This window comes from Halictus rubicundus, chromosome 3 (assembly GCF_050948215.1).
Source record: "Halictus rubicundus isolate RS-2024b chromosome 3, iyHalRubi1_principal, whole genome shotgun sequence".
Lineage (NCBI taxonomy): Eukaryota > Metazoa > Arthropoda > Insecta > Hymenoptera > Halictidae > Halictus > Halictus rubicundus.
The window spans coordinates 16,151,017-16,174,153 of record NC_135151.1 but is presented as its reverse complement, the minus strand read 5'-3'; the positions used below and the strand labels follow the sequence as shown (position 1 = coordinate 16,174,153).

Below are 23,137 nucleotides of genomic sequence, written 5' to 3'. Positions count from 1 at the left end.
GCACTGAGTCTGCCGCCACGTGCAGATATAAATAAAGTTCCTCTTGCCAACATACACGTGCCTAGTTCTTTACCTGGATGGTAGGCCCCATACCTACAGTACTATAGCCTGCAGCAGATGAAGTCACGTAAAATCTCCAGGTTTTCACTATCAAGATTTTTAAAATACGACATTGTATATTTCTTGTACCATAAAAATATGCATGCTTTTATATTGATATATAATGGAAAGACTGAATTTTTTAAATTGAAAATTGTATCGTATATGTTATAAACGATACGCTACGAGCACGGAATGAATTTAAGTTTTTATGATACTTATTGGTAACATTGGCCGGCAGCAAAATGGCGACCTCGTTTTACTGGAAAAGTAAAATTCAAGGAAAGCTCGATGTTAATATCAGGCTATCGTATGTGACATGTAAATAATAATCGAAATTTCGTTTATTTAATATTGAAGGAACCACTTCGATCATCGTTAAATCCAATACTTTGAATATTCGATGAGTTTTCGGTGATACGTTTTTGACAGCGTGTTCGCAATGGCCGATGACTCTACTCCGCTGCCTAAAAGGCGTCAATTGGTAAACAAACTAAACATAATTTTGTCGTTTAACACGTGTTGCTTCTTTTTTTGTGATGTTTATCAAAATTTTTCTGTAAATGTTTAATTTTTTGTATATTTCATTATAGCGAGAAAGGACGAGAAAGTTGTATACAGATGACTGGGCCATTGGCGACGAGGAAATCGAGGGTCGCAGGACCTTTCAGCTCGATGAAAAGATTGAATGTGAAAGATACAATCTTGGTAATTTTTCTGGACTGTTCCGTGAAATGAATGGTTCAGAATTAACTCTAGCATATCTGCAAAAACATGGTCTCAGCATACCATTGCTCTTCAGAGACAAATCTGGACTGGGATTACGAGTACCCAGTTCAAATTTTTCTGTCAATGATGTCAGAACATGTGTTGGTATGTTTCGTGTACAATTATGTAAAAAATGAATAATCAGTATTCGCGTATATTGAAATCTATTATGTACGTTTTTCAGGTTCAAAAAGATTGTTAGATGTGATGGATGTCAACACTCAAAAAAATGAAGATATGACAATGAAAGAGTGGCAGAAGTATTACGAAGATACCAACAAGGAACGGTTATTAAATGTCATCTCTTTAGAGTTTAGCCATACTAAGTTAGAAAATTATGTACAATCGCCCGCATTGGTACGACAAATCGATTGGGTAGATGTTGTCTGGCCAAGGCATTTAAAAGAAGCTCAAGTGGAATCAACAAATTTGTTGGAAGACATGATGTATCCAAAAGTGCAAAAGTATTGTTTAATGTCTGTGAAAGGTTGTTATACAGACTTTCATGTTGATTTTGGTGGAACTAGTGTTTGGTATCATATCTTACAAGGTGGAAAAATATTTTGGCTTATTCCTCCCACGGAAAAGAACTTAGTTCTCTACCAAGAGTGGGTATTGAGTGGCAAACAATCAGATGTATTCTTTGGGGATATGGTGGACAGATGTGGTAGAATAAGTTTAACCGCTGGTATGACATTATTCATCCCAACTGGATGGATTCACGCTGTCTATACACCTCAAGATTCATTAGTTTTTGGTGGCAACTTTTTACACAGTTTTGGTATCGAAAAACAATTAAAAGTTGCACAAGTAGAAGAACATACAAAAGTTCCACAAAAATTCAGATATCCATTTTTCACTGAAATGTTATGGTATGATTAAAACTGCTTAAATCATATGACAGATTCTTAAAGCAACGTGTGAACTAATTTCTATTTATTAATTGTAGGTATGTCTTGGAACGATATGTGCATGTGCTGTTAGGCAGAGGTCATTTGGATATTTCTGAGTCGCATCGTCAACATTCAATTCCACAACACCATCAACATATTCATTTAACACCGTTTGAATTACATGGTTTAAAAGCAATAGTTATGTATTTACATTCGCTACCTTCTACTAAGAAGAATGTGCCTGATCTGATCCGCGATCCTGTTGCCTTAATTCATGATGTACGATGTTTAGTAGAACAGCACAGGCATGATAATCCAGAGGCAGCTGTAACAGGAAATCCAGTGTTACCACCTCCACCACCATTAACAATTGCAGAAAGGGTAAGTAAAAGTAATGTGTACAGTAAAAGTGTCTATTGCTTTTTCAATATTCACAAATATCTTGTTGCATTATGTAACAGGAGCGCTTGAGAGTAACTAAGAAAAGTTTTGCAAAGATTCAGAGGCATCACTCACAGGAAAAGTCTGAAAGAGCTTTCCCGCGACGAAGACGTACTAGGTGTAAAAAATGTGAAGCGTGTACAAGGACTGATTGTGGGGAGTGCATGTATTGTCAAGACATGGTGAAGTTTGGTGGAAGTGGTCGTGCTAAACAAACATGTTTAATGAGACAATGTCTGAGGCCTATGCTCCCAGTTACAGCAGCTTGTAAAGTTTGTAGATTAGATGGTTGGGGTCAGCCACCTGCGCCTTTAACAGGTATATACTTTTTATTATTTGAGTTTGTTTGATTAAAATAATAAATTGAAATAATTTTAATTTTCAATATTTAATACAGGCAAGCCAACGCCGATAGCATCATCGAGTTTAGTAGAATGCTCAATATGCTTTGACATTGTTCATCCAGAATGCATAGGAATGGAGCAGCAAAGTATAACTGTCAGCGAAGATTTACCAAACAGCTGGGAATGTCCGTCGTGTTGTGAAAGCGGTCGAAATCTAGACTGCAGGCCACGCCAACCTAAGGCTCGTGCTCGAAAACTGTCTGTATCTAGTGCTGCTTCATCAGCACCGACAACAGACTCTGAACGTGCTACTACACCAAGTAAACGTTCAAGACCCGATCCCAGCGATGTAAGTCCCCACATGGAATCTGACATGGTCTAAGAATACGAAATATACATGGTTTCTATACAAAAAATTCCAGGCATGGAATGACAGAGAACCGGCTGAGGGTGAACAGCGAACAGCTTTGCGTACACAATTAGCAGTACAATTAACAGGTTCAAGTAGTAAGTCAATGAAGAGGCCCCATGTGGTTGTTAGACCTGTTCCGCTTCCGCCTGTTCAAAGACCAGGGCCCGATTTTAATGGACAATCTTTAGCGTATGACAAGACAGCATTACTCGCGATTTTTAGATTTTTAAATACAAAGGATCTAGCGAATTGTGCCTTGGTTTGCCGTACATGGGCCAGATATAGCATAGATCCTAGTTTGTGGAGAAAATTGGACATGTCACATTCTCATCTAACAGCTTTACATTTAACTGGTATTATACGCCGCCAACCGGAACATCTGTCCCTTGACTGGACAAGTGTCACTAAGAGACAATTAGCATGGCTGCTAAGTAGATTACCGCAACTAAGAACTTTATCTGTACAAGGTTGTACATGGGCTGGGCTTTGTGCTTTAAGAAGTTGCACATGTCCGCCACTCGTTACCTTAAATTTGAGTCATGTATCTGGATTGAATGACTCGAGTTTGAGAGAAGTTCTCAGTCCACCTACAGATTCGAGACCTGGTTTAATTGATAAGACATCAAGATTGAAGCATCTTAAGAATTTATCTTTGGCTGGGTGTGATATCACTGATGTAGCTTTAAGATACATTGTTCAACACTTACCTTACGTCGAAACGTTAGATCTGTCGTCTTGTGGCAGAGTTACTGACGCTGGCGTAGCGCAGTTAGCGACTCCGCCAGCGCAATCGGTATCAAATCTAGCGTCGCTTAACTTGTCGAACTGTAGATTACTCACAGAAGCAACATTAGATCACTTAACGAGATGTAAAGTGCTTAAACGTTTGGATCTCAGACACACGACTCAAGTTTCGACACAGTCTGTAATTAAGTTCGCTGCGAAAAGTATTCATAATCTGCACGTAACGGACGTTAAGTTAGTGGAAGAGAAGAAAATTAAGACGGAAGTTAAAGCTACATGAAATACTATATTTGTTTTGCTACATAGAAAACGAAAACTAGAATATTGGCTCGCAATAATTTATTAATCGACATTCATCAGCACCGTATTCTATCTTTATAACGCAAAATGATGGACCTGACTAGCATAGGACTACTATTACGTTCAGTTTCACTACCACTATCATGCAATCTAACTAGAAGATACATGTGTAAATGATGTCAAATGACTAAGGAATGTTTTATTTGATTTACTTTTATTCATGTAGAATTTGTCTTCCTTTATGCCTGAATAGTTCTGTGCGTATATTCAAGTAACTTCAATACCACAGGATATTGAATAAGTAATGTGAATATTAAACGATATCAGTTACAACAAATAATTCATTTCAACCAGAATGTGTCGGAACCTGATGATTTCTATTTTTTCTAACTGCTGAAATTAAAAACAGATCAATGAAAACGGACATTGATTTACATTGATTATGTAATGAAGACTACAGTCATTACTCGCTTAATATTCAGTATTCTACTAAATCGAAATGAGATGTTTTCATCAATATAGAATATTTTACTGTCGCTGTCAAACGGACGAGCGGACAGTATTTGTTTACAATTCTATGTGGATGCAAAACATGTACGACTGCGACTAATACAAAAACAAACGTTTATGCCTGTACTCTTGTGACAAATACTCGGCAGATTATCATATCGACGCTACTAATCGCCGATACTGACATAAGTAAAAAAAAAAAGAAAGAAAGAAAGAGGTATATTTATTTGTATGTGTGTTTGAATAAATTTCGAACGCAAAGGTCACTAAGTGACACGAAAGTCACAAAACTGAAACAACTTACTGACCACAAAAACTCATACTGTAGAAGAAGAGAAACGAACGCGCGCAATGAAACATATTCATCTATACCATTTTATAATATTAGATAGGCGATTAGTATTACGTTGAAAAGGAAACATGTACCTTACTTGAATATTTTAATTTTCGATCTAGATGTTGTATTGAACTTAAATGTTTTTATGCCACCAAATGTACATACAACTCATTTTTTTATAATTTATATTTAATTTTCAGTTATACTTTTTGTTGTGCGTGTTAAGTCCGTAATTCGAGAGTGATAATAATGATACAGAGCAATAAGAATTTAAATACTTACATTTTGACACTATTGCTGCTTCACGAACTTGATCTCGAGATCAAAGTGCTACGCATCAAAATGTGTCACCAGAAAAAGGTACGAACTGTTCGCACTAAAAGTTCTGTTTATTTTTTCATCTTAGCTCCAAGTGCAATGTTGTCACCACACTTGTTGACACGAAACTGTTCAAATGCGAATACATTTTTATAATTCAATAATGCTTAAAAATACTTAAGGTACGGCTAATGTTCTAAAATTACAACACCATTGTATGGAATATGTAACCTACAGAGAACTATAGCAATATTCTGATTTTCAAATATAATTTTGAATTTTAAAAACATTGACATCATCTCTACCTGCACGTTTACTAACATCGCTTATTCCGTGATTATTTTTCTATCGTCAGCGATTATATTATTAGAATAATAATGAAGATCAAGAATGGTCGTATCACACGATGATAAAAAAGAGAAGTCTGTAGATTTACTGAATGGAAACAACCAAACATGTAAATATATTTATGTATAAGTCGATCAAACGTTTAGTTTATGACGCCAATGCATTCGAAGAGTATGCTAGGGATTTTGTCTTACGTCATATGTGTATGTATCAGTGTGTGCGTCTTTTGAAACCACTGTAACGTGTGGTTCTAGGCTTCCTTTTTGTAGTTATTAAAGTATATGATAAGCACATTTATGTCCTCATCTATTCTAAATAAAAAAGAAGTTGTCGTTAAACGAAAATAAAGTTTTTAAATTCTAGAAAACCTGCTCGTCGTATTTCAGTTATACACATAAGCATGTGAGTGTTGCTGATTTTTGATTGCCATAACCTATCACAGAGTTTCATCGCCGACTAACGATTATCTTTATTATAAAATATCTTACAACGTGATAATAAAAAAAGTAAGAGCAGTTTCAATACTCTAATATAATTATCTGCGTATTTTGTTTGCGAAATACGTTGAGCTATGAGATATACAGAAAATTCGCATATCGTCTCCTGTCTTTTGTTTTAATCGATTGGCCCACATAACTTTTGATTCGTTACGTTTCTAATACATTTTCCATAGATACTAAAGAAAACAAATCATTTCGTTTGCCAATCGATACTAGAAAAAGTGCTTTCATAATCTGCGGATGAATTCGAGAGAACATTTGATTTGAGTGTAAGGTTTCCTGTGAAAAACATTTTGGTGAGTGCGTGTATTAGTTTGCGTGTCTGGTTTTTCAGGCAGAAAATTTTCTATATTTTCATATGTAATACTTATATGTGTATGTATACAATTGTCCATAGTAAGTTTTCACTGTTCCTTAAATTAACTTAACCTAATTCCGCCAAGACAGAGTCTAGATCTTCTTGTAGGGAGAGACTTTGTTCTCGTTGTTTTGCTAAATCATCTTTAAGTCTATCAACTTGTGCTTTGAGTAAATAGTTACCCTTCTTTAATGCAGCTAAGCGTCCTTCATGCTTTTTAGCTTGTTTCTGTAAAAAATATTAGTATTATAAATATCAATGCTCGTTGTTAGCGTGATTCATAATTTTAGCTCTTTAAATGGATATAGTATAACATTTTATACCTGCAACGAGTCTCTTTGACCTTCTAGCGAGTGATCTTCATCTTCTGACTCAGACTCTTCGTCTTCTTCAGATTCCTCTGATTCAGATTCTTCTTCAGACTCTGTTTCTTCCTCCTCTTCCTCTTCTTCTTCTTCATCTTTCTCATCATCAGTTTCCGACATTAACTTTGCCATTTTGTCCACTTCTTTTTGAAGGTGCTTGAATTTCTTTTTCTCTTCTTTTAACAGCTTATGCTGCTGTTTTATCTGATCTTTCAATGCGTGTCGCTCTTTTCTTGCATTGCCAGCTTTGTCTCTGTTTAAACAAAGTATTATTTTTCATCGCATCCACAGACTCCTGCATTAACACTCGCAAGTGTTACTGCAGCGATACTTACTTGGAATTTCTGATTTTTGTTGTCAGAAGCTTAATCTCTCTCTGCAATCTTTTTTCAGCTGCTGCCTTTGGATCGTCGTCTTCCTCTTCTTCTTCCGAGCTCTCTTCTTCCTCTTCCTCACTCTCGCTTGGCTCTTTCTTATCTATACTCTTCTGAGAAGCAATTTTTGCTACATCTTTTGCACTTGGACAACCAGCCAGTGCCATTCCTGAAACATTGTACCATGCTGCGTCGTCGCTATCGTCTGCTAGATCTATTACCGGCTCAGCATCAAGCTCTAGCTCTGATCCCAAAAGCGTGAAATGAAAGAGCAATATTAGAACAAGCAAAAGCGATTTAGTACAATTAACGGATCGGTACAAACATTAGGTAATATTTCATTCAAAGTTGTTTTTGTGTTCATTAACTGCATTGTTAATAAATTAGTAGCTGCTGCTAGCCTGAGTATATGTTATAGTAAGTGAGTCACAGTTGAAGGTACGGATAAATGATACTGATTGTTCAGTACCGACAAATTTAAATCATCAGTACCAGCTTTCATGCGCCTCTCCAAAGCAGCGTACATCCTCCTCATCTCCTCCAACTCGTTTTTCATCTTATCCCTTTCCTCAGCGACAGTGATAAATTCCTTTTCAAACCTTTCAGCATCTTTTCTGGCCTGTTGAGCTTCGCGTTTCAAGGATTCCGTGAGTTTCTCGTCCTGTTTCCTGTATTCTTGCACGTTCTTCGTAGACTTTTCTCTGTCGACCTCAGATTCGAGATTCAAGATCCTTGCCTGCGAACGATGCCAACGGCAAAATTAGTAGACGCACAGACGCGCCTTCGAGCATCTCTCTATCAAAAGACAAGCTTACTTGCAATCTCTTGTTCTCCCTTTCCAAAGCCTCTTTGTTCCTAAGCTCTAACGCGAGCATTTGCTTCGTGCTCTGCAAGTCATCTCTGACCGCGTCGATGTCATCCATATCGTCCGAGATCGAGTCGTCGGTAGGCTCGTCAGCCTTTTGCATTTGCTCCTCTATCGTCAGTTGCCTCCTGAATTTTCTCAGCCCCTCCAGCATCGGCCTCGACCGGTCGTTCGTCTTCACGCTCTTCAGCTTCACACCCTCCTGAATCTGCTTCAGCAATTCGTTATGCATGTTCGATTTTTCGGATTCGAACACAAATTGTGTCTTCCCTAATCAGAAACACCGAGTCAGTACAACAGACACCGAACAACATACTCAAATCAGAGGAAGACGATGTCTGAACGAATCTCTTCGAGCAACAAGCCTCATCCATACCAAATAAATCGTATCAATTTGTATCATCGTTCTGGACAACGGGACAGTCCCAATAATCGCGATGCATCCAAAGATTCATTCGCGCTAGGGCAATCGGGATAAGAGGAGAAGGCGGTAAAACCCACAGAACACGAAAACATCAGTTAATTTAACGATAATAATATTATTCAACAACAAAACGAAAGGGCTCCCGTGCAGGAGAACGGGGACAACAACTAGGTTCTACTACAAACGTAGCCCGGGGACAAAAGCTGACTGAACCGTTTTATAAACAGTTTAATTAATAACACCCCTCCGAGTTGCCGTTTACATGGGCGGTTAGAGTGGTGTTCAAGAGGGTGTTTGCCGGGGTAACAGCACAAGGGGGGGGGGGGGTCTAGCCGTGACTAATCAACGAATACGGTGGAACCGGTTCCTCTCAGGAAAATCGACCAAGAGGAATCTGAGTAGGATCGAAGTTCGATTGACGATCACCTGCTGGATCAGCCATGACCTTGTTCACCCTCTCGATAAGGGGCGCGCTCCTGTCGTTGCACTTGACGTGTCTCAATCGTTTTCCGCTCTCCACCTCCTTCATCATGCTCGCCCAGTCCGGACGTTTCCGTGGCCTCGATTTCAACATCTCCAGTTTCTCTTGCTGCGACTCGCTGAGCGGCGGAAGGTCCTTTAGGACTATTCTGCTGGGAGGCGGCGGCGGTGGTCGCGGCGGCGGTGGCGGCGGGATCGCTGCCCTCGAAGAGCTCTTCGACAGCGTCGGTGCGCCTATTTATAAGGAAATCTTATTTTTACCGTGGCAAACTGTGCCGTGAACATTTCGTGCCGCATGTCCGATAGCATAGTATCTGTACCCGAGGGGAAGGGGAACAATAAGTTACTGGAACCACTTGGAAACGGTCGAACGTCTCGCAAAAATCCAACCACAATTTCATCCCGTTGAAAAGGAATTTCTTCTTTCGAATCGTGTCGAATTCTACTCCCGTTTTGTGCCGGGACTTTTGTCTCGTACACACAAAAGACCGCAAGATCCATGACAATTTTGTGGCTCGCAAAAGAGTCACCTAAATGGTGTCTGAGCCTCTGACTATTGAAATTTTGTGGCACGGGTCTACAGTTGTGTTTTAACGTGAAGCAAAGTGGGAATTTAGAATGTCGATTGTAAGTAGCGAAAATTGAAGTAGAGATTGCGGTTGATTGGAAACGTAATTAGAGCTAGTTGTAATTGTTAGACTGATAATGTTTCCAAGGTTTTGAATACGATCTCATTGTTTCTCCTTTCTAGGGTGAATCTGGAGAACACGTGAAAACAAGACTGGGAGAAAGGGAAGTCTATGTAGTGCTGTTACCTGTGGTGCTCTCACTCTTGGAAAGAGGTATAGTGTCGCCACGAGATCGAGACTTCTCGATTCGAACCTGTCGTTCGAGCTGTGGCCTCGATTTTGGCTCTTGCTGTCCATTCTCGCGTAGCTTCGGCGCCGGTTTGCTTGTCGTGATCTTCTCGCTTTTCGGCTGCGACGGGATTATTGTGATTTTGCTCTGTTTACGTGGCTGCGGTTCCGCCGCAGGCTTTGCTTCCGGTTTCGGCACACTCTAGAAACCGAAAACAATCGAGCTGCATACACACACATTGCATACGTTTGCTTAAACATAATATTTTGCGATGCTCACTGCAACATTTCTTACTTTACAAGATCCTTTACGTTAACTAAAGCAGCTTAAGTCACGGTTAAGTGTTCAGATCTTTTTTTTTTTTTGAAATCTAAAAATGACGCGCAACATCAGTAGCTTGTTTTATTTTATTTAGCTTACAATTAATGAAACTTTGGAAGTACAGTTGCAGTTGGGAGCACTGTATAGCAGTAGGAGCAATATTGGCAATGTTATTTGTTGTGCTCGTATAGTGTTGCTAGTGGCCGCCTGTTTCGTTGAAACTTTCGACACCGATGGACATAGATATTCTATTCTTCTGTACCGGCAACATTTGCACGCCAGTTGTTAGCCGTCGCGTACTTAATTTGTCGAGCACAACCGGCCCATTGTTCACGGCCGAACGCTTGCTTCCGTCTTTTATCTCCGATCAACCCATACGACCGTTCGTAAGTCTCGACGATTCAGAACAAAAGGAAAGCATCCAATAAAACGCGAGAGGTAGTTGTGCTGAGAGGGAAAAAAAAAAAAGAATAGAAGAAAATTCGCCCAACCCCATTCACCGTTCTTCCATCCTAAAGAAAGAAAGTCTCGAAAATTCTCTTGGCAAGTATCGACGTTCGTTCGGTCGTCTTTAAATAATCCGAATCGCGTTTCCTCATCTATCGTTTCCACGAGGATTCGATCGTGATGTTTTTCATTGAAAAAATGTCTGGTTTACCGCTGATCTATCAGTTCGGCATTGTACGAACGAGAATTGCGGCGTGCCGGAGTCCATCGACACCGGTCAATGAAAGAAAAGGTTCATTCATAGTGAAATTCCGGAAATTTCCTTAACTGATCGAGACATTCGCGCGAAAGCGTGATATAAACTCGTTAAGAAACTGGCGGAAGACGTAGCTGGCAAGACATTTGAAATAGAAACGCGTGTTCTTTAAATAATCGTGACCCAGAGGCTTATACGCGAGAACTCGCGAGCCTAGCCTTCTCTCCAATCTCTCTCTCTCTCTCTCTCTCTCTCTCTCTCTCTCTCTCTCTCTCTCTCTCTCTCTCTCTCTCTCTCTCTCTGGTATCGTGAAAGGGAATTGATTAGATTCTTTGATGCACGGAATTCACCTATGAATCACCATCAATTCGTAACATTCAAAACGTTTCCCCCGTTTCGAACTCTCGCTACGCTACTTCGAATTAATCCTGAAATTAGTTTTACCAATTCGAATCGAGAAGACGACGCTAGCTTTACGATAACAACATTCAGCGTTTGCGAAAATGTTCGCGAACGCGTGGGGAAATGAATAAATCGATATTTTTGGATCTTTCGCGAATCGCGCATATGTTGGAAAATTTTCAACCGTGATTTCCACGGTACGGTGATTTCGACGAACGTTGCATATCATCGGCGAAACCCGATCGGACTTGTCGATGATCTAAGGTGGCCACGACAGTTGTAAACAATAGTATGACGTTAATACGGCTTGGCCACGTGTACACGAAACATTCGGCATCCACGTTTTTCGCGTTTTCTCTTGATGGATCGAGGATCCGTTTGCCTTCGACGATCTCGCGTGGCTCGACGCCAAATTATCGGAAATATGCGTTCTGGGATTCGTATCTGATGATTAAAAAAAAAAAAAATAGTACAGATAAACAGGGCAGTCGAATTTTCATGAATTTATGTTCGAAGCGAGTGTATTCCAAGCATACGAGCCGTAATTACAAACAGATTGGATAATGCAGTGGATTATGTGTCTTCATCAATAATGTTTTTGTTAATTCATTGGGCGAAAACGGTGACGCTGCACCGCCCCTGTAAATTTTGATCCGTCAAAATGTTTATAACGCAAACTTGCTACTTGACACCCACGCGGACTATTAATAGCCCAAGTCCGGTGACTTTGAAACCTAATATCTGAATGGAAAAAGAGTGCAGAAGACGGACGCCATTCTCCAGCCGTTCGTGTCTCTAGTAGAATGAGCGCATGAGAGGTCAGACAATACCGTTTTAATGCATATGTAGGTCTAGCATTGCACCGAAATAATTAACCCTTTGCACTCGAGTGGTGACTCTGAAGCGGCACTAAAAATTGTTGCGGCATTATCTCAATGAAATTACAAAAAATATTACAAAATATGTATCTAATAGATCACTAAACATTGAAATATTACACGTGGAAATCGGATCAGATTCGTATGAATAAAATGAAAATATTCCGAGACGGAAGAAAAATTTAGTTTTACAATTAGAATAGCGCCGAGTGCAAAGGGTTAATATTCGTAAGAAAAAAATAAAGATAAGGTTCACATCGGTTCGGGAGAATCTTGGGTTATTCTGGACTCAAGTTTTTATTTCTGTTGATTTATTACGTTCTTAGGGGAATACGAACTGTAGCTAATTTACGGTATAATGAATATAAGATTGTGGCAAAGTTGTGATTATAGGGAGGAGCAGAGAAAAATTGAGACTCACTTTGAGGGTGACTTGTGCGAACGGCGGTGGTTCGTCGGCTTTGGTTTTCGAGTCTCTTCTGGAGTTGAGGGTCCAGGGTGCAGTCGGCATGGGCAGAGGGTTGGGACCATCCTTGACCCAGGGCGGTCTGAAGGTGGTCCTTTGCGGTGGTTGACCACCGGCGCCGGGCATTCTTCTTTCGTCTGTCACAGGGTTCTTCCGATCAGGTTCGCCTTTCGTTCTCGATCGGTCCACCGGACGGCACTCGGGGGCTTCAGCTCTCGAAGAGCTCTCGAAGAGGAGAGCTGCGGTGGACGTCGAGGATCCTCTGTAGGACGTGTACGATGCGCCACTGACTGACTCCTGGACGTCGGGGACGTCGAGGTGGGGGGATCGTGGTTTTACGTGGGAGAATTACGACCCAGTTTTCTCGAGGCGTGTATCGCGATCGGGGAAATCTTCCGGACCCTCCTCGAGGTTCACTGATCCCGGCATACGCAAGGAAAATTGACCGGCGAATCAATGGAGGATAGGCTGTCGGTGGCTCGCGTACGTCTGCCGATCGCCAGCAGAATATCTCGAAGAGCGCAACGGCTGAGAATTTTTGGGAGTCTGGGAAAGATTGAGACCTGGACCACACATCAGGGCCACGACTGCACCTCCCTAACCGCGCGATATTTTCGTCGACGTGACGTCACAGAAAGACGCAAGCTCGAAATAGAAGACAGTCCTCTTCTTCTAGGATGCTTTCGGTGACTCTCTCGGTTGAAACGCCTCTTCTCTTGATCCTACCGCGTATCCCACGTCTGTTTACGATGCACCGGGTGCCGATCGACACGAAGGTCAATCGATCTTCAGGGTCGTCGACTGAAGATCGGTCCTGCGAATCATCTTCGGCTTAGTATCGCCTTCGCGGCCCGGTACTTGTTCTCTCTTTCGAAGATGCACACCGGAATGTTGTCAGTAATAGAACGGTGATCTTGAGGAAGTATAATTTGTAAATTATGGGTACTATAAATTTGAAGGGAAGATTGACGAGCCGTCGACTGCAGATTATAAAAAGACGTACTAGTACGTCAACGCTGTCCGGCTATTTCGTTCCGAGACGTAATATTACGTCAGCGGCGAAGAATGTCTTAACATCTTGACACTCTACCGACCAATCGTTCGATCAGAAGGAACTTTGTCAAGTTATTCTTTCTTTGAACGTATGAATGAATGTAATTCGCATACAAAGAGTTTTTCCTTTTGATAAAGGACCAAGCTCGAACACTTGGACTTCCTTAGAAATGTGTATACCACTGTTCAGAATTCTATTGTTAATTTCTGGTGTATTTTATCATAAAAATTGTCTACATCGACCGAAAGGCGCAGGAGTCGCTTAGGAATTTTCTTCTTCAACAATTTCAAAAGATTGAAAATTTCATATGGATATCCTTTGATTCTTTAATCTTTCTGCTGTCTTAAATGTCTCCTATCCATTATTATTGTAACTCCATAAAATTCACCGTATTATTTATCAGCATTCGCAACGTTATTAGCTTTAATTTATCCATGCATTTTCACAAGACAAATGAGGCCTGTTCTGTTAAAGGGTAGGACGATATCGCGAGAGACAGTACCAATTGGCCGCGCAGAAACACAACGAGGCGTACCAGAAGTACAACTACTATCAGCAAACCGCAAGATACTTCGAGCGAGAGTGTAGAATCGCCAGACACTACGACTCGTGGAATTACAAGACCGTAGACCCGAAAGGTGAACTAGAGAAAGCGAGGAAAGCCGAGCGACTTTTAAGCAGAAGAAATAAATTGAGACGTTTGTTCAAAGAGGAGGACGAAACGTACAAAAGGGAGCTGGAAGAACGGAAGAGGTCGCAATCGAGACCCGATGAGCATTCGCTGGAAGCCTTGGCGCAAAAGTTGAAAGAGAAACGAGCGGAACAGAGTCTTTACCTGCCTAGAACCTGTCGAAGATACCAGTCTTATTTTGTTTGCCCCACGAATCCGTCCAGTTCCAGATCCAGTTGCAGCACTCTCAGAGACACGAATCTCGGGTATACACGCGTCTGCAGAGACTCGACGAACTTCGTTCAGATCGGTGATAATTCTTATCGCAGGAACTATAAAATGAGCGAGAACGAGAATAAAAGTTTCAAAGATGAGGACACTCCCGAGTATCCGAATCGAAAATTTTCAGCTCGATATGCCCATAAGAGTTTGGAGCACACGAACGTCAGGATCGACGATCCGGAGGGACATGTTGCAGGCGGGAGTAATGACACTTCCGGGTCTGGAGGCCTTCCCGATGGGGGAGGCGAGGGTCTTGTAGAGGGAGACAGCAAGGAAAATAGAAAAGCAGACACGCAATTGAATAGCTATCAGGAGGATAGCAAAGTCACCTCGAGAGACATGCCTGACTTCCAGGAAGGTAATAGTCAACCAGGATCTTTCGAGTTAGATCGCTCGGATAAATCTCCACTTAAGAAATCCAACGGGGACGTGGACCAAGCGGAAGAAACGTCTTCGGAAGGCTCAGCTCGTCGCGAAAGAGAGGGCACAGAGAAATATAACAAGCAAGAGGATATAGGCAGGGAAGATGGGAAGAGGAAGGACAACCGACAATTCGAGGTCGAGAAAAGCATGCCCTGGTTGCGAATGGACCCCGGCGACAAGAACCTCTCGAAAGAGATGTTCCTCTACTTGACTCACAACGAGCTGAAGACCAAGATCGAGGACCTCTCGCGGCGGGAGTTGCACGCTTGCAACAAACAGAGCTGGGACGAGGCCCTGAGGCTTCGGGACATGAGGAACAGGATGGAATTGATTCGCGAAAAACAGCTTTACAATATTGACAATTTGGACTTGGATGAAGATGTGAGGAAGATGGCATTGCTTAACATCAGGAAGAGGGAGGAGGAACTGGCCGAGCGCGAGAGTGTCTGCAGCGACTCGACGATGTACAGGTAAGCCGAACTGGAACTCTGATGATGCTACTACAATAATGTCTCGATGCATGCGAAAGAGATCTGCACGATATTTGTGAAGATTTATCCTTGCTACCGTAGGGTGTACCCTTCGAGGGGCCCAGAAGTTGGAACGCTGAGAAGTATAACATGACCAATGGCAAAACTTTTGTTTTTACTGACTAGTACGGGGAATGGAGGTCCTACCGCATCATGACTCTTTAGAAACAAAAAGTTTTATCCTTGGTTCAGTATCGTCCAATTCTCTTTTACGATAGAAGTTACATTTCGGTCCCGAAATTTTCCATGTATCAAGACATTATTGCATTCAGTTGTTGCACTCGAAATTTGTCTTCCAGCAGTACTGAATGTTATAGAAAAAATTGTGTACTCCTCTTCCATATTTAGAATAGTCCACAATAATTTACATGAATACACAGGAATCTATAATTTACTTCAATATTTTACGAACAGAATCTTCACGACGTTATTTATTTTAATATACGATTTAAATTGGCATAAATATTTGGTTTCGGAGAAACGCGAAGATTACACCGTGCAAAGAAAACAACTTGGAATAGTTCGGAGAGTTCTACCTAACCGAAACCTTGGCAGTCAGGGATGCAAAACGGTCGAGCATTGGAGAGCAACTTTATCTATAATTTTCAGTCATTTCGCGTGCAGCAGCCGAATCATTTAAACTATTGTTAATAACATTGACCTGATCACTTACCAGTATTCACCAGTAAATTATTCTACACCCTTTTCGAGAACGTTCTGCCACGCTCGATCATGTCAGCATCACGATCTACTGGTACAAAAATATTTTAGATCGCGATATAATATTAAATATGACTCAATCAAATCGATAGATATCAGTCGTCAGACATGTTGTTGGTTTTTTTTTGCATCGAACCAGCGATTTGATTTGTTGCAATTGCGGCACGTGACCGTGAGCGATGGTAAGGGTCTAGGACGACGAATGGCACCTCCTGCTTCTCAAATTAGTCGAAGTCCGTTGATGTTGCAACCGTATACCGTGAGTCATTCACGCCTCACGATACACGCTACTCGCTACGCGCATTTCGTAAAAGCTTGCCAAGTGACGTTTGTCGTTCTATACGTCCTACATTCGTTCCTTCACTGATCTCAAGTAGGATGACCATCCGCAATTGGATCAGCCTTCGACGTATTCGCGAAAATTGATCTTTCGTTATAACTTATCTTACAAGACAAGTTCTATTACACTTAGCGTTTATAGCGTTTGCCTAAGGAGTGAAGAGATAGGGAGCAAGTCCAGCTGCAGTACGATTTATGTTGATGGCAAACGACGTGCTGATTACTTTAACTGATTAATCATCAGTTAGACCCTCCGGTCCTACAAAATTTGGGAGCTCGTCAAGTTACTGAATATACCGAATACTGAATACGCAAGGAACAACTACGGTAAGGGACCCAATTACTGTATTTTTAAAGCATAATGAATATTGAAAAGGGAATATAAAATTTTTTTCTTTAAAATCAGTTAATATATATGTTATATGTCTCTTTTTTAATATTCATTATACTTTGAAAATAAGTATAATTGATATAGGCACAGTACTTGGGTCCCTTACCCTACTATTCGCAGTGACATAAGAATTTTTATGTTGTTGGAAGTAGATGAACACTTTCGGACGAACTTAAGGGCCAACGAGTTTAAAAGCAAAGATTCGAAATGGTTGTAAAAGTGCCAAGTATAATTTTCAGCGAGGCGCCGCAAGTCGAAGCCAATCTCAAGAGCTGAAGACAGCAAAAGAATGGCAACATCAATTGATGCCGATTCTTGAAACTTTATTTACAATTCTTCTCATCTTGGTGCTCAAACTATTAGAACGTTCTGAACATGTTAATCTTAATTACCTGTTAAGATCTTTACCATATTTATTAGTAAACTGCGGATTTTATGCACTCACGACAAAAATGAGTAAATGAAATACAGGCCTGTGAAGATATTAAAAGAATTTAAGAATACTATCACATTATTTTTGACCTGTTAAAACTATTAGTCGAAGAAACACACGAAGAGCATAAAGATCCGCAGTTACTCAAATTATTCATTGTGAAAACTATTTCGACGCTGTATTTAGATCTGTTTGTTCAGTATTAGTGGTTCCAATAATTTATTTATAATGTTTGTAGTCAGGACGCGAAGGACATGTGGAAGAAGTGGGTGCACGAAGACGATAGGTCCGTGATCAAGGACGCTCGGTTGCAGCGAGAGACAATGATGAACAATCTCGAGAAGGAATGGCAGGATCTAGCTATCCGTGACAAGGATAGGATCAGTCGAACCTATCAAAACGTGATGTCGGACTCGGCTCTGCAAGAGGAGCACAAAATGTCTGCGGCCATCAACCAGTCTCGAATGAAATCCTACCCCAATACCCTGAAATAAGCAGTGGGCTAGTATTGAAAAATTTATGAAGCTTGTTTATACTGTGCCAAGCTAAATAGCAATTTGTATTTGAACGTTTAAACAGCACTTTGGCCAGCAGTAGTTCCTATTGTTGCGTGCATTCCAAGCAAATTTGTCGATACGTGGTAGCCGTAACGAAATATAGACGGAAAGTCACGTTGAAAGAAATAATACAATCAAAATAATTACTACTTCTTAGATCACTTAACCGAATGTGATACTTATGCCGTTCCATATTAATTCATACAATTAATTATTGTCATGTTTTAAACGATGGTTAAGGAATTGTGTGCCAGAGACAAGCATGCTGGGTGCATGCTATGTTCGTATTCGACTGAATTTATTGGGTACTTCGTTATTCTAGTCGTTTCCATATCAACTATCATATTGTTTTAATGCTATTACTTTCACTTTCATGTTTGCAAACTTTATTTGATGACTTCACCAGTATTTTTTAATGGGATTACTTTTAGTTGTATCACCAACTTCAGAATAAATTATTCACGTTTAATGTGTAGCTTTGATTAATCCCCCAAAAATTTGTCTACTCTGATTTTTGGTAATCTGATATTCTCTTCTTTTCCATTTCACTATGGATTCCCAGTTTGTCCAATTAATTGGGCCCAAAAAACTGAAATTCAGCAAAGAATATTAAAACATTTCAATCACACATTCTTTAACCCATTTAGACGTGAAACTAATTTAGTCAGAATTTTATGGAATTTTCGTTGCAAATATAATTAAGCATGTTTGAAAATCAGAAATATACAAAAAGAAATAAATTCATGTAAGGATTGATAAGAACAAACCGATTCATATACGGTACAGTAGGTTCATGCATATTCAAAAGTTGAACAAGTACGCTTTTTTAATGAACTGTACCGTATATGGTACGGTAGGTCTAAATGGGTTAATGTTTCCTGTTTCTTAATATAATGTTCAACGTGAAATATGAATTGTGAATTTATGTTCTTAAGATTGTAGTAACTTTATAACTTAATTTGTTTTTAATTGACATTTAAATATAGTGGAGTTTAGACAGTTTGATAAACGCAGTCTAGTAGCCTCGTCTGTGTCAGTAATTCATATATTTGAAATTCCCGGCGCATGTTGTTCCCAGCCGATAACACGCAACATTTTCTTCACAGTCCTCTAGATGGCGCAACAGGGTTGACAATAGATTGGCGGTAAATGGCGCGTGGTAACGGTGTTTCAAAAGCTAGGGGTTGGCCAATGGATAATTCCCGATAAATATTGAGGCTATTTTTAAGTCAAACTTTCATGAAATTTTCATTTAACTGTTACTCTAATTACACTTTCAATAAAAAATTGAAAGTTACTACATTATAAATTACATTTTCGAAAATTACTTGATCAAACATTACAACTCGTAAGAACACCGTAGCGTGATACAGGGCGCTCTATTTAAAGTTTTCCCCGCAATTATTTCCCACACTATAGCTCGTTTCAAAAAATATTTGATAAAATTCTGGGGAGATATCTTACGGTGGTCACGAATCTCCTCTAGGTGGACGTTCTTTCGAAATTTCAAGGCGATCTTTGTTTTTTCTTTTAATATGGAATTGTTTAATATGTTGGTATTTAGATAGGCGTGTAGTCCTTTCAATGATGAATTCATTCACCTATAGTTGGTCTGAAGATCATTCATTGACCTTTAAAACTTGCAATACAATAATAAATAGTAGTCCCACTCTGTCAGAGTGAAATTATCGTTTAGGGCTAGAATATATCATCCATTGTGCAATGAATGAGTTTGAATGACCTTGAGTGACCTTCAATGCTCGACATATTGTAAGTCAATGAAACGGAGTCTTGGAATGAAATCCACGCGTACCTAAATAAAAACACAGAGAAACCTTTTTTTTGTAACATAAACATAAAACATAAATTAATTTCTTATCACCGGTCGTTATCGTAAGATGTATCGGTTTCCCAAATAGTTCGAAATAACGCAAAGTCTGCGACGTTAACTTGAAGCCGCAAAATAGATCAGAATAGATCTGCTTGTTTCACACATGAGCAGTCAGAAGTCTGGTGAGCAAATCGAGGGTAGCGAACGTTGGCAGTATATTATTGTTCCTATTCGGAACTGTTAATTAAGGGGTTCGCCGTTTGTGCGGCTTGGGTCGCGAAAGAATTTTCCAAGGAATCCGCAGAGGGGTCGGCTAGGTGGTCGCCATTAATCCTCGGGCATACCGGGTGACAACGACCAAATTAGTCGGGCGATCCGTCAAAAAGAGCATTTCCGTGGTAGACGTGCATTATATTCGCCACATGCTACTCGGCGCGCAGTCGCGTCATCCAGTCACCCTCGACGTGTGACTACATGTATGCATGTGCACATAGTATGTGTAAATATCAGTTCTCTTTTTTTATCTGCTGCACAAACAACAAATAGTTTCCCAGTTAAATAAACGTTGTAGACCGACTCAAAAACTTTCATGGTTTCGCCGATTTTACAACACCGTGCTCGGCTTCTGTAATTACTCGAGCAATTAACACTGGGGATGATTTCTCCTGAAATATACTGTTCAGCTTTTAGAAAAGTAGATGAACTAACCGTTTGCGGACCAAAGCTGCCCCTGTGCCAGAATAAATCACAATTAGACAGCGGATCTTTATGCAAAATAAAAATGTTCTAATCCGAATAGCAACAAACTGGAGTAAAATAGAAATTTATTCTTAATATGTTTAGTAGGTTGAAAATAATTTAACAGTATCTTTAAACTCCTCTAATATTTTTACTGTTTTAAATTGCGGCTACTCATTTTTGTCATAAATGCATCCGCTGTCTAATCATGATACAAGGGGTTAAGCTTTACTTGCCTCCAGGTGGGGCCCGGGTCTATTCTGACCCGGAATATCAAATTTGACGACGAATGGCTGCTACATTAGAAACAACGGAAGAGGGAATGTATCTGCAAGAGGTTTCTGCAAAAATAAATTTTAAAAAATCGATAAATAAAGTTGCGTCAACAGTGTAGTTGTAGTGCAGTGACTCTGCGGTTAATCTCTGCATCTCAAAGAAATTATACATGCGAGAACATGTGGAGTCGGACTACGGTTGGCCGATTTGTAGAGCAAAAGTCCGTGGCGCACGCAACGGCAAGCCGGTGTCCTCGGTGAATCCCTAACGATCCGACAAGGAGGAGCCGAATCGTATATTTCAGTGGGCCATCGATCTCGGAATTTCGTGTTAACATTTAAATCACACCCACTCGGTACATCCGGGCCGTGGAACGGAGAGACAGCGGCCCGGAGAGCAGTCGTGGGAGGAAGAGGAAGAGAAATATAGTTTGTAATATGTGTATCGTGCGTGCGATGGCCCGTGAAAGCTGACTGGCTGCTCGACACCCAGGAGAAGAGGGATGCAGCCACGCCAGCTATGTTAATTAAACGCGTTTCTAGCCCCCGCATAGGAAATCAGAGAAAAAAGGAGACGAGACGAGCGGTGCTCGGGCAGGAATGGGGCAACGTGAAAGAGGGTGCCGGCTAATAACACGTCCCGTACGACGAACGCACGCCACACGCCCGTCTTCTTCTTCTTCTTCTTCTTCTTCTTCTTCTCCTCCTCCACCTTCCTCCTCTCTTTCTCCTCTACCTCTGCCAGTCCACCACCGTGCTCCTCCCTCCGTCGTTTCTTCTTCTCCCGGCGCAATTCTTTTTTGTCCTCGGCCCTCACTTGTCTTCTCGACGCTGGAAGAATGTCGTAAGAGTTCGGGCAAACTGTCTTCTGGATTTCTGGATAGACATCGGTCACCTTTTTTCGCCGTACGCACGCTCCGCCGAAACTTTCCGGATCCGGAAAGTATCGGAGGAAATGATTAGCGGGATTTCGAAGGGAAATTGGAAAATTGTTTGTCCGATTCTTATATCTCCGCGGAATCCACTGTATCGCCGAAGCTTCCCAGGAATTTTGTGTTCTTCGGGGCTTCGAGGTAGGGGAGGAGTTCGATCGATTCTCCTTGAGATTCTTCATGCAATTCTTTTAGCAATTCTTTCGTAGCTGGTTAATACGAAAGTGTTAAATGCCCATAAGCATGTTATTTTTGTGAATGTTGCGCAACTACGCTTGCACCGTAGTACTTACCATAGTACAGTGAATTTACAATTTTGAGTCAGTGGAACTACCCACACCACCGCTGTGAGGCGCCGGAGCTTGAGAGTCTTCTTGTCACTATCGCTTAGTAGTCATAGACTTTTATGACTTCTAGACGGATATGACTCTTAGGTTTCCAGCGCGCTCTCTTTCAAATGCCGATGCTCGGCGACAACCTCGGATTTCGTCTAAGAGTCAGTCACCAGAACGGCGCAACCGACTCGTAACGAGAATTCACTGTATTATTACCATGTATTAGGTCGTCCCGTAAGTTCGTGCCGTGGATATGTTTATATTATTCACCATTGAAAAGTACTTGAATGAAAAACCGCAGAAATTTTATAGTGACGGTATGATGTCTTTGCCAAAAAGGTCAGAAGAGGTTGTGGAATGAAAAGGTGATTACATATTTAATTTCTGGAATTTACATGGTACAAGAGTAAACGGCACGAACTTATGGGACGACCTAATACGAGGAAAGGTCTACTACGGCTCAAAATCGCTGGTCAGCAATGTGCTAACAATCCCCAACACGATTTTGTGGGACTACATCCGTGTTCGGAATTCAGCAGCTCAAAGATCCATGTCACTTCTGCAATCCTGCTGCAAAAACAGTATCGAATTTCGTAAATTTTGTAAGAAAAACTGCGAAGCATTGGGAAAAGAAGTGCGGACGAGCTCGCGACGGAAAATCTCACTCTCCGTCGGCGGGATCGTGTTGCGCGCGTGGATTTCTGTACCGCCGGTAATTATGAGGACCACTTTACGCGGAAATTACGCGCGTTCCGGCTTGACGCTACCACAAAAACGTGGCCCGGGAGACAAAAAAAGGAGCAGTGTAAAAAAAAAAAAGAAGGGAATGGATGCTTTAAAGGACTGAAGTTACTCGCCGACAAATTAGCCGGTGCCACGGCGGGCGAGGCGACGCGTTCGAGGGGCAGAACCGTGTTTCACGGAAACGCGGGCCGAACCACGTGGCTGCCTACGAAGGGAGCCCAATGGAGACGGCATATGTCTGACAAGCGCTTAATCATCGGGGAAAATTCTCTGTCGCCGCGCGCCGGGCAGATTAGCCGCGTTCGAATCTAACGCGATGCGTTTCACACACACACACACACCCCCTGCTGCCCCGTTTTCAGCGCTTCCGGGGTC

At 41.1% G+C, this 23,137-nt stretch overlaps 3 protein-coding genes across 7 annotated transcripts; 2 read left to right on the top strand and 1 right to left on the bottom strand.

Annotated features, from left to right (window-relative positions):
• Nucleotides 1-284: 284 nt before the first annotated feature.
• On the top strand, nt 285-4,650 carry LOC143352821 (jmjC domain-containing histone demethylation protein 1). Of its 2 annotated transcripts, XM_076785711.1 has the most exons (8): nt 285-369; nt 460-583; nt 693-972; nt 1,052-1,739; nt 1,817-2,141; nt 2,222-2,519; nt 2,599-2,894; nt 2,968-4,650. In XM_076785711.1, the coding sequence occupies exons 2-8, from the start codon at nt 542-544 to the stop codon at nt 3,979-3,981; spliced, it is 2,943 nt and encodes a 980-aa protein (XP_076641826.1). In that variant the 5' UTR covers nt 285-369; nt 460-541; the 3' UTR covers nt 3,982-4,650. The 2 variants fall into 2 exon arrangements, with proteins under 2 accessions (XP_076641826.1, XP_076641827.1); XM_076785712.1 differs by having other exon boundaries at nt 315-583; nt 2,258-2,519.
• Nucleotides 4,651-5,218: 568 nt separating this feature from the next.
• On the bottom strand, nt 5,219-16,234 carry LOC143352822 (uncharacterized). Of its 3 annotated transcripts, none has more exons than XM_076785713.1 (9): nt 16,141-16,234; nt 12,464-13,322; nt 9,696-9,939; nt 8,827-9,114; nt 7,927-8,246; nt 7,604-7,847; nt 7,073-7,355; nt 6,696-6,990; nt 5,219-6,600 (listed from the first exon to the last, which is right to left on the bottom strand). In XM_076785713.1, the coding sequence occupies exons 2-9, from the start codon at nt 12,632-12,634 to the stop codon at nt 6,439-6,441; spliced, it is 2,007 nt and encodes a 668-aa protein (XP_076641828.1). In that variant the 5' UTR covers nt 12,635-13,322; nt 16,141-16,234; the 3' UTR covers nt 5,219-6,438. The 3 variants fall into 3 exon arrangements, with proteins under 3 accessions (XP_076641828.1, XP_076641829.1, XP_076641830.1); XM_076785714.1 differs by having other exon boundaries at nt 12,464-12,924; nt 16,141-16,227; XM_076785715.1 differs by lacking the exon at nt 16,141-16,234 and having other exon boundaries at nt 7,073-7,280; nt 12,464-13,357.
• On the top strand, nt 5,779-18,376 carry LOC143352823 (uncharacterized). Of its 2 annotated transcripts, XM_076785717.1 has the most exons (4): nt 5,779-5,916; nt 14,037-14,200; nt 14,273-15,407; nt 17,589-18,376. In XM_076785717.1, coding segments are annotated over exons 1-4 (1,557 nt in total). In that variant the 5' UTR covers nt 5,779-5,914; the 3' UTR covers nt 17,845-18,376. The 2 variants fall into 2 exon arrangements, with proteins under 2 accessions (XP_076641832.1, XP_076641831.1); XM_076785716.1 differs by having other exon boundaries at nt 14,037-15,407.
• Nucleotides 18,377-23,137: the final 4,761 nt, after the last annotated feature.

Bases quoted from the DNA above. Each gene is read 5' to 3' on its own strand.
- LOC143352821 (XM_076785711.1), top strand. From the start codon at position 542: ATGGCCGATGACTCTACTCCGCTGCCTAAAAGGCGTCAATTG. The intron at 2,142-2,221 runs GTAAGTAAAAGT...ATTATGTAACAG, and splicing joins CATTAACAATTGCAGAAAGG to GAGCGCTTGAGAGTAACTAA. The intron at 2,520-2,598 runs GTATATACTTTT...TATTTAATACAG, and splicing joins GCCACCTGCGCCTTTAACAG to GCAAGCCAACGCCGATAGCA.
- LOC143352823 (XM_076785716.1), top strand. The intron at 15,408-17,588 runs GTAAGCCGAACT...TAATGTTTGTAG, and splicing joins AGCGACTCGACGATGTACAG to TCAGGACGCGAAGGACATGT.
- LOC143352822 (XM_076785713.1), bottom strand. From the start codon at position 12,634: ATGCCCGGCGCCGGTGGTCAACCACCGCAAAGGACCACCTTCAGACCG. The intron at 9,115-9,695 runs GTAACAGCACTA...CCTTATAAATAG, and splicing joins CAAGAGTGAGAGCACCACAG to GCGCACCGACGCTGTCGAAG. The intron at 7,848-7,926 runs GTAAGCTTGTCT...CATCGTTCGCAG, and splicing joins GGGAGAACAAGAGATTGCAA to GCAAGGATCTTGAATCTCGA.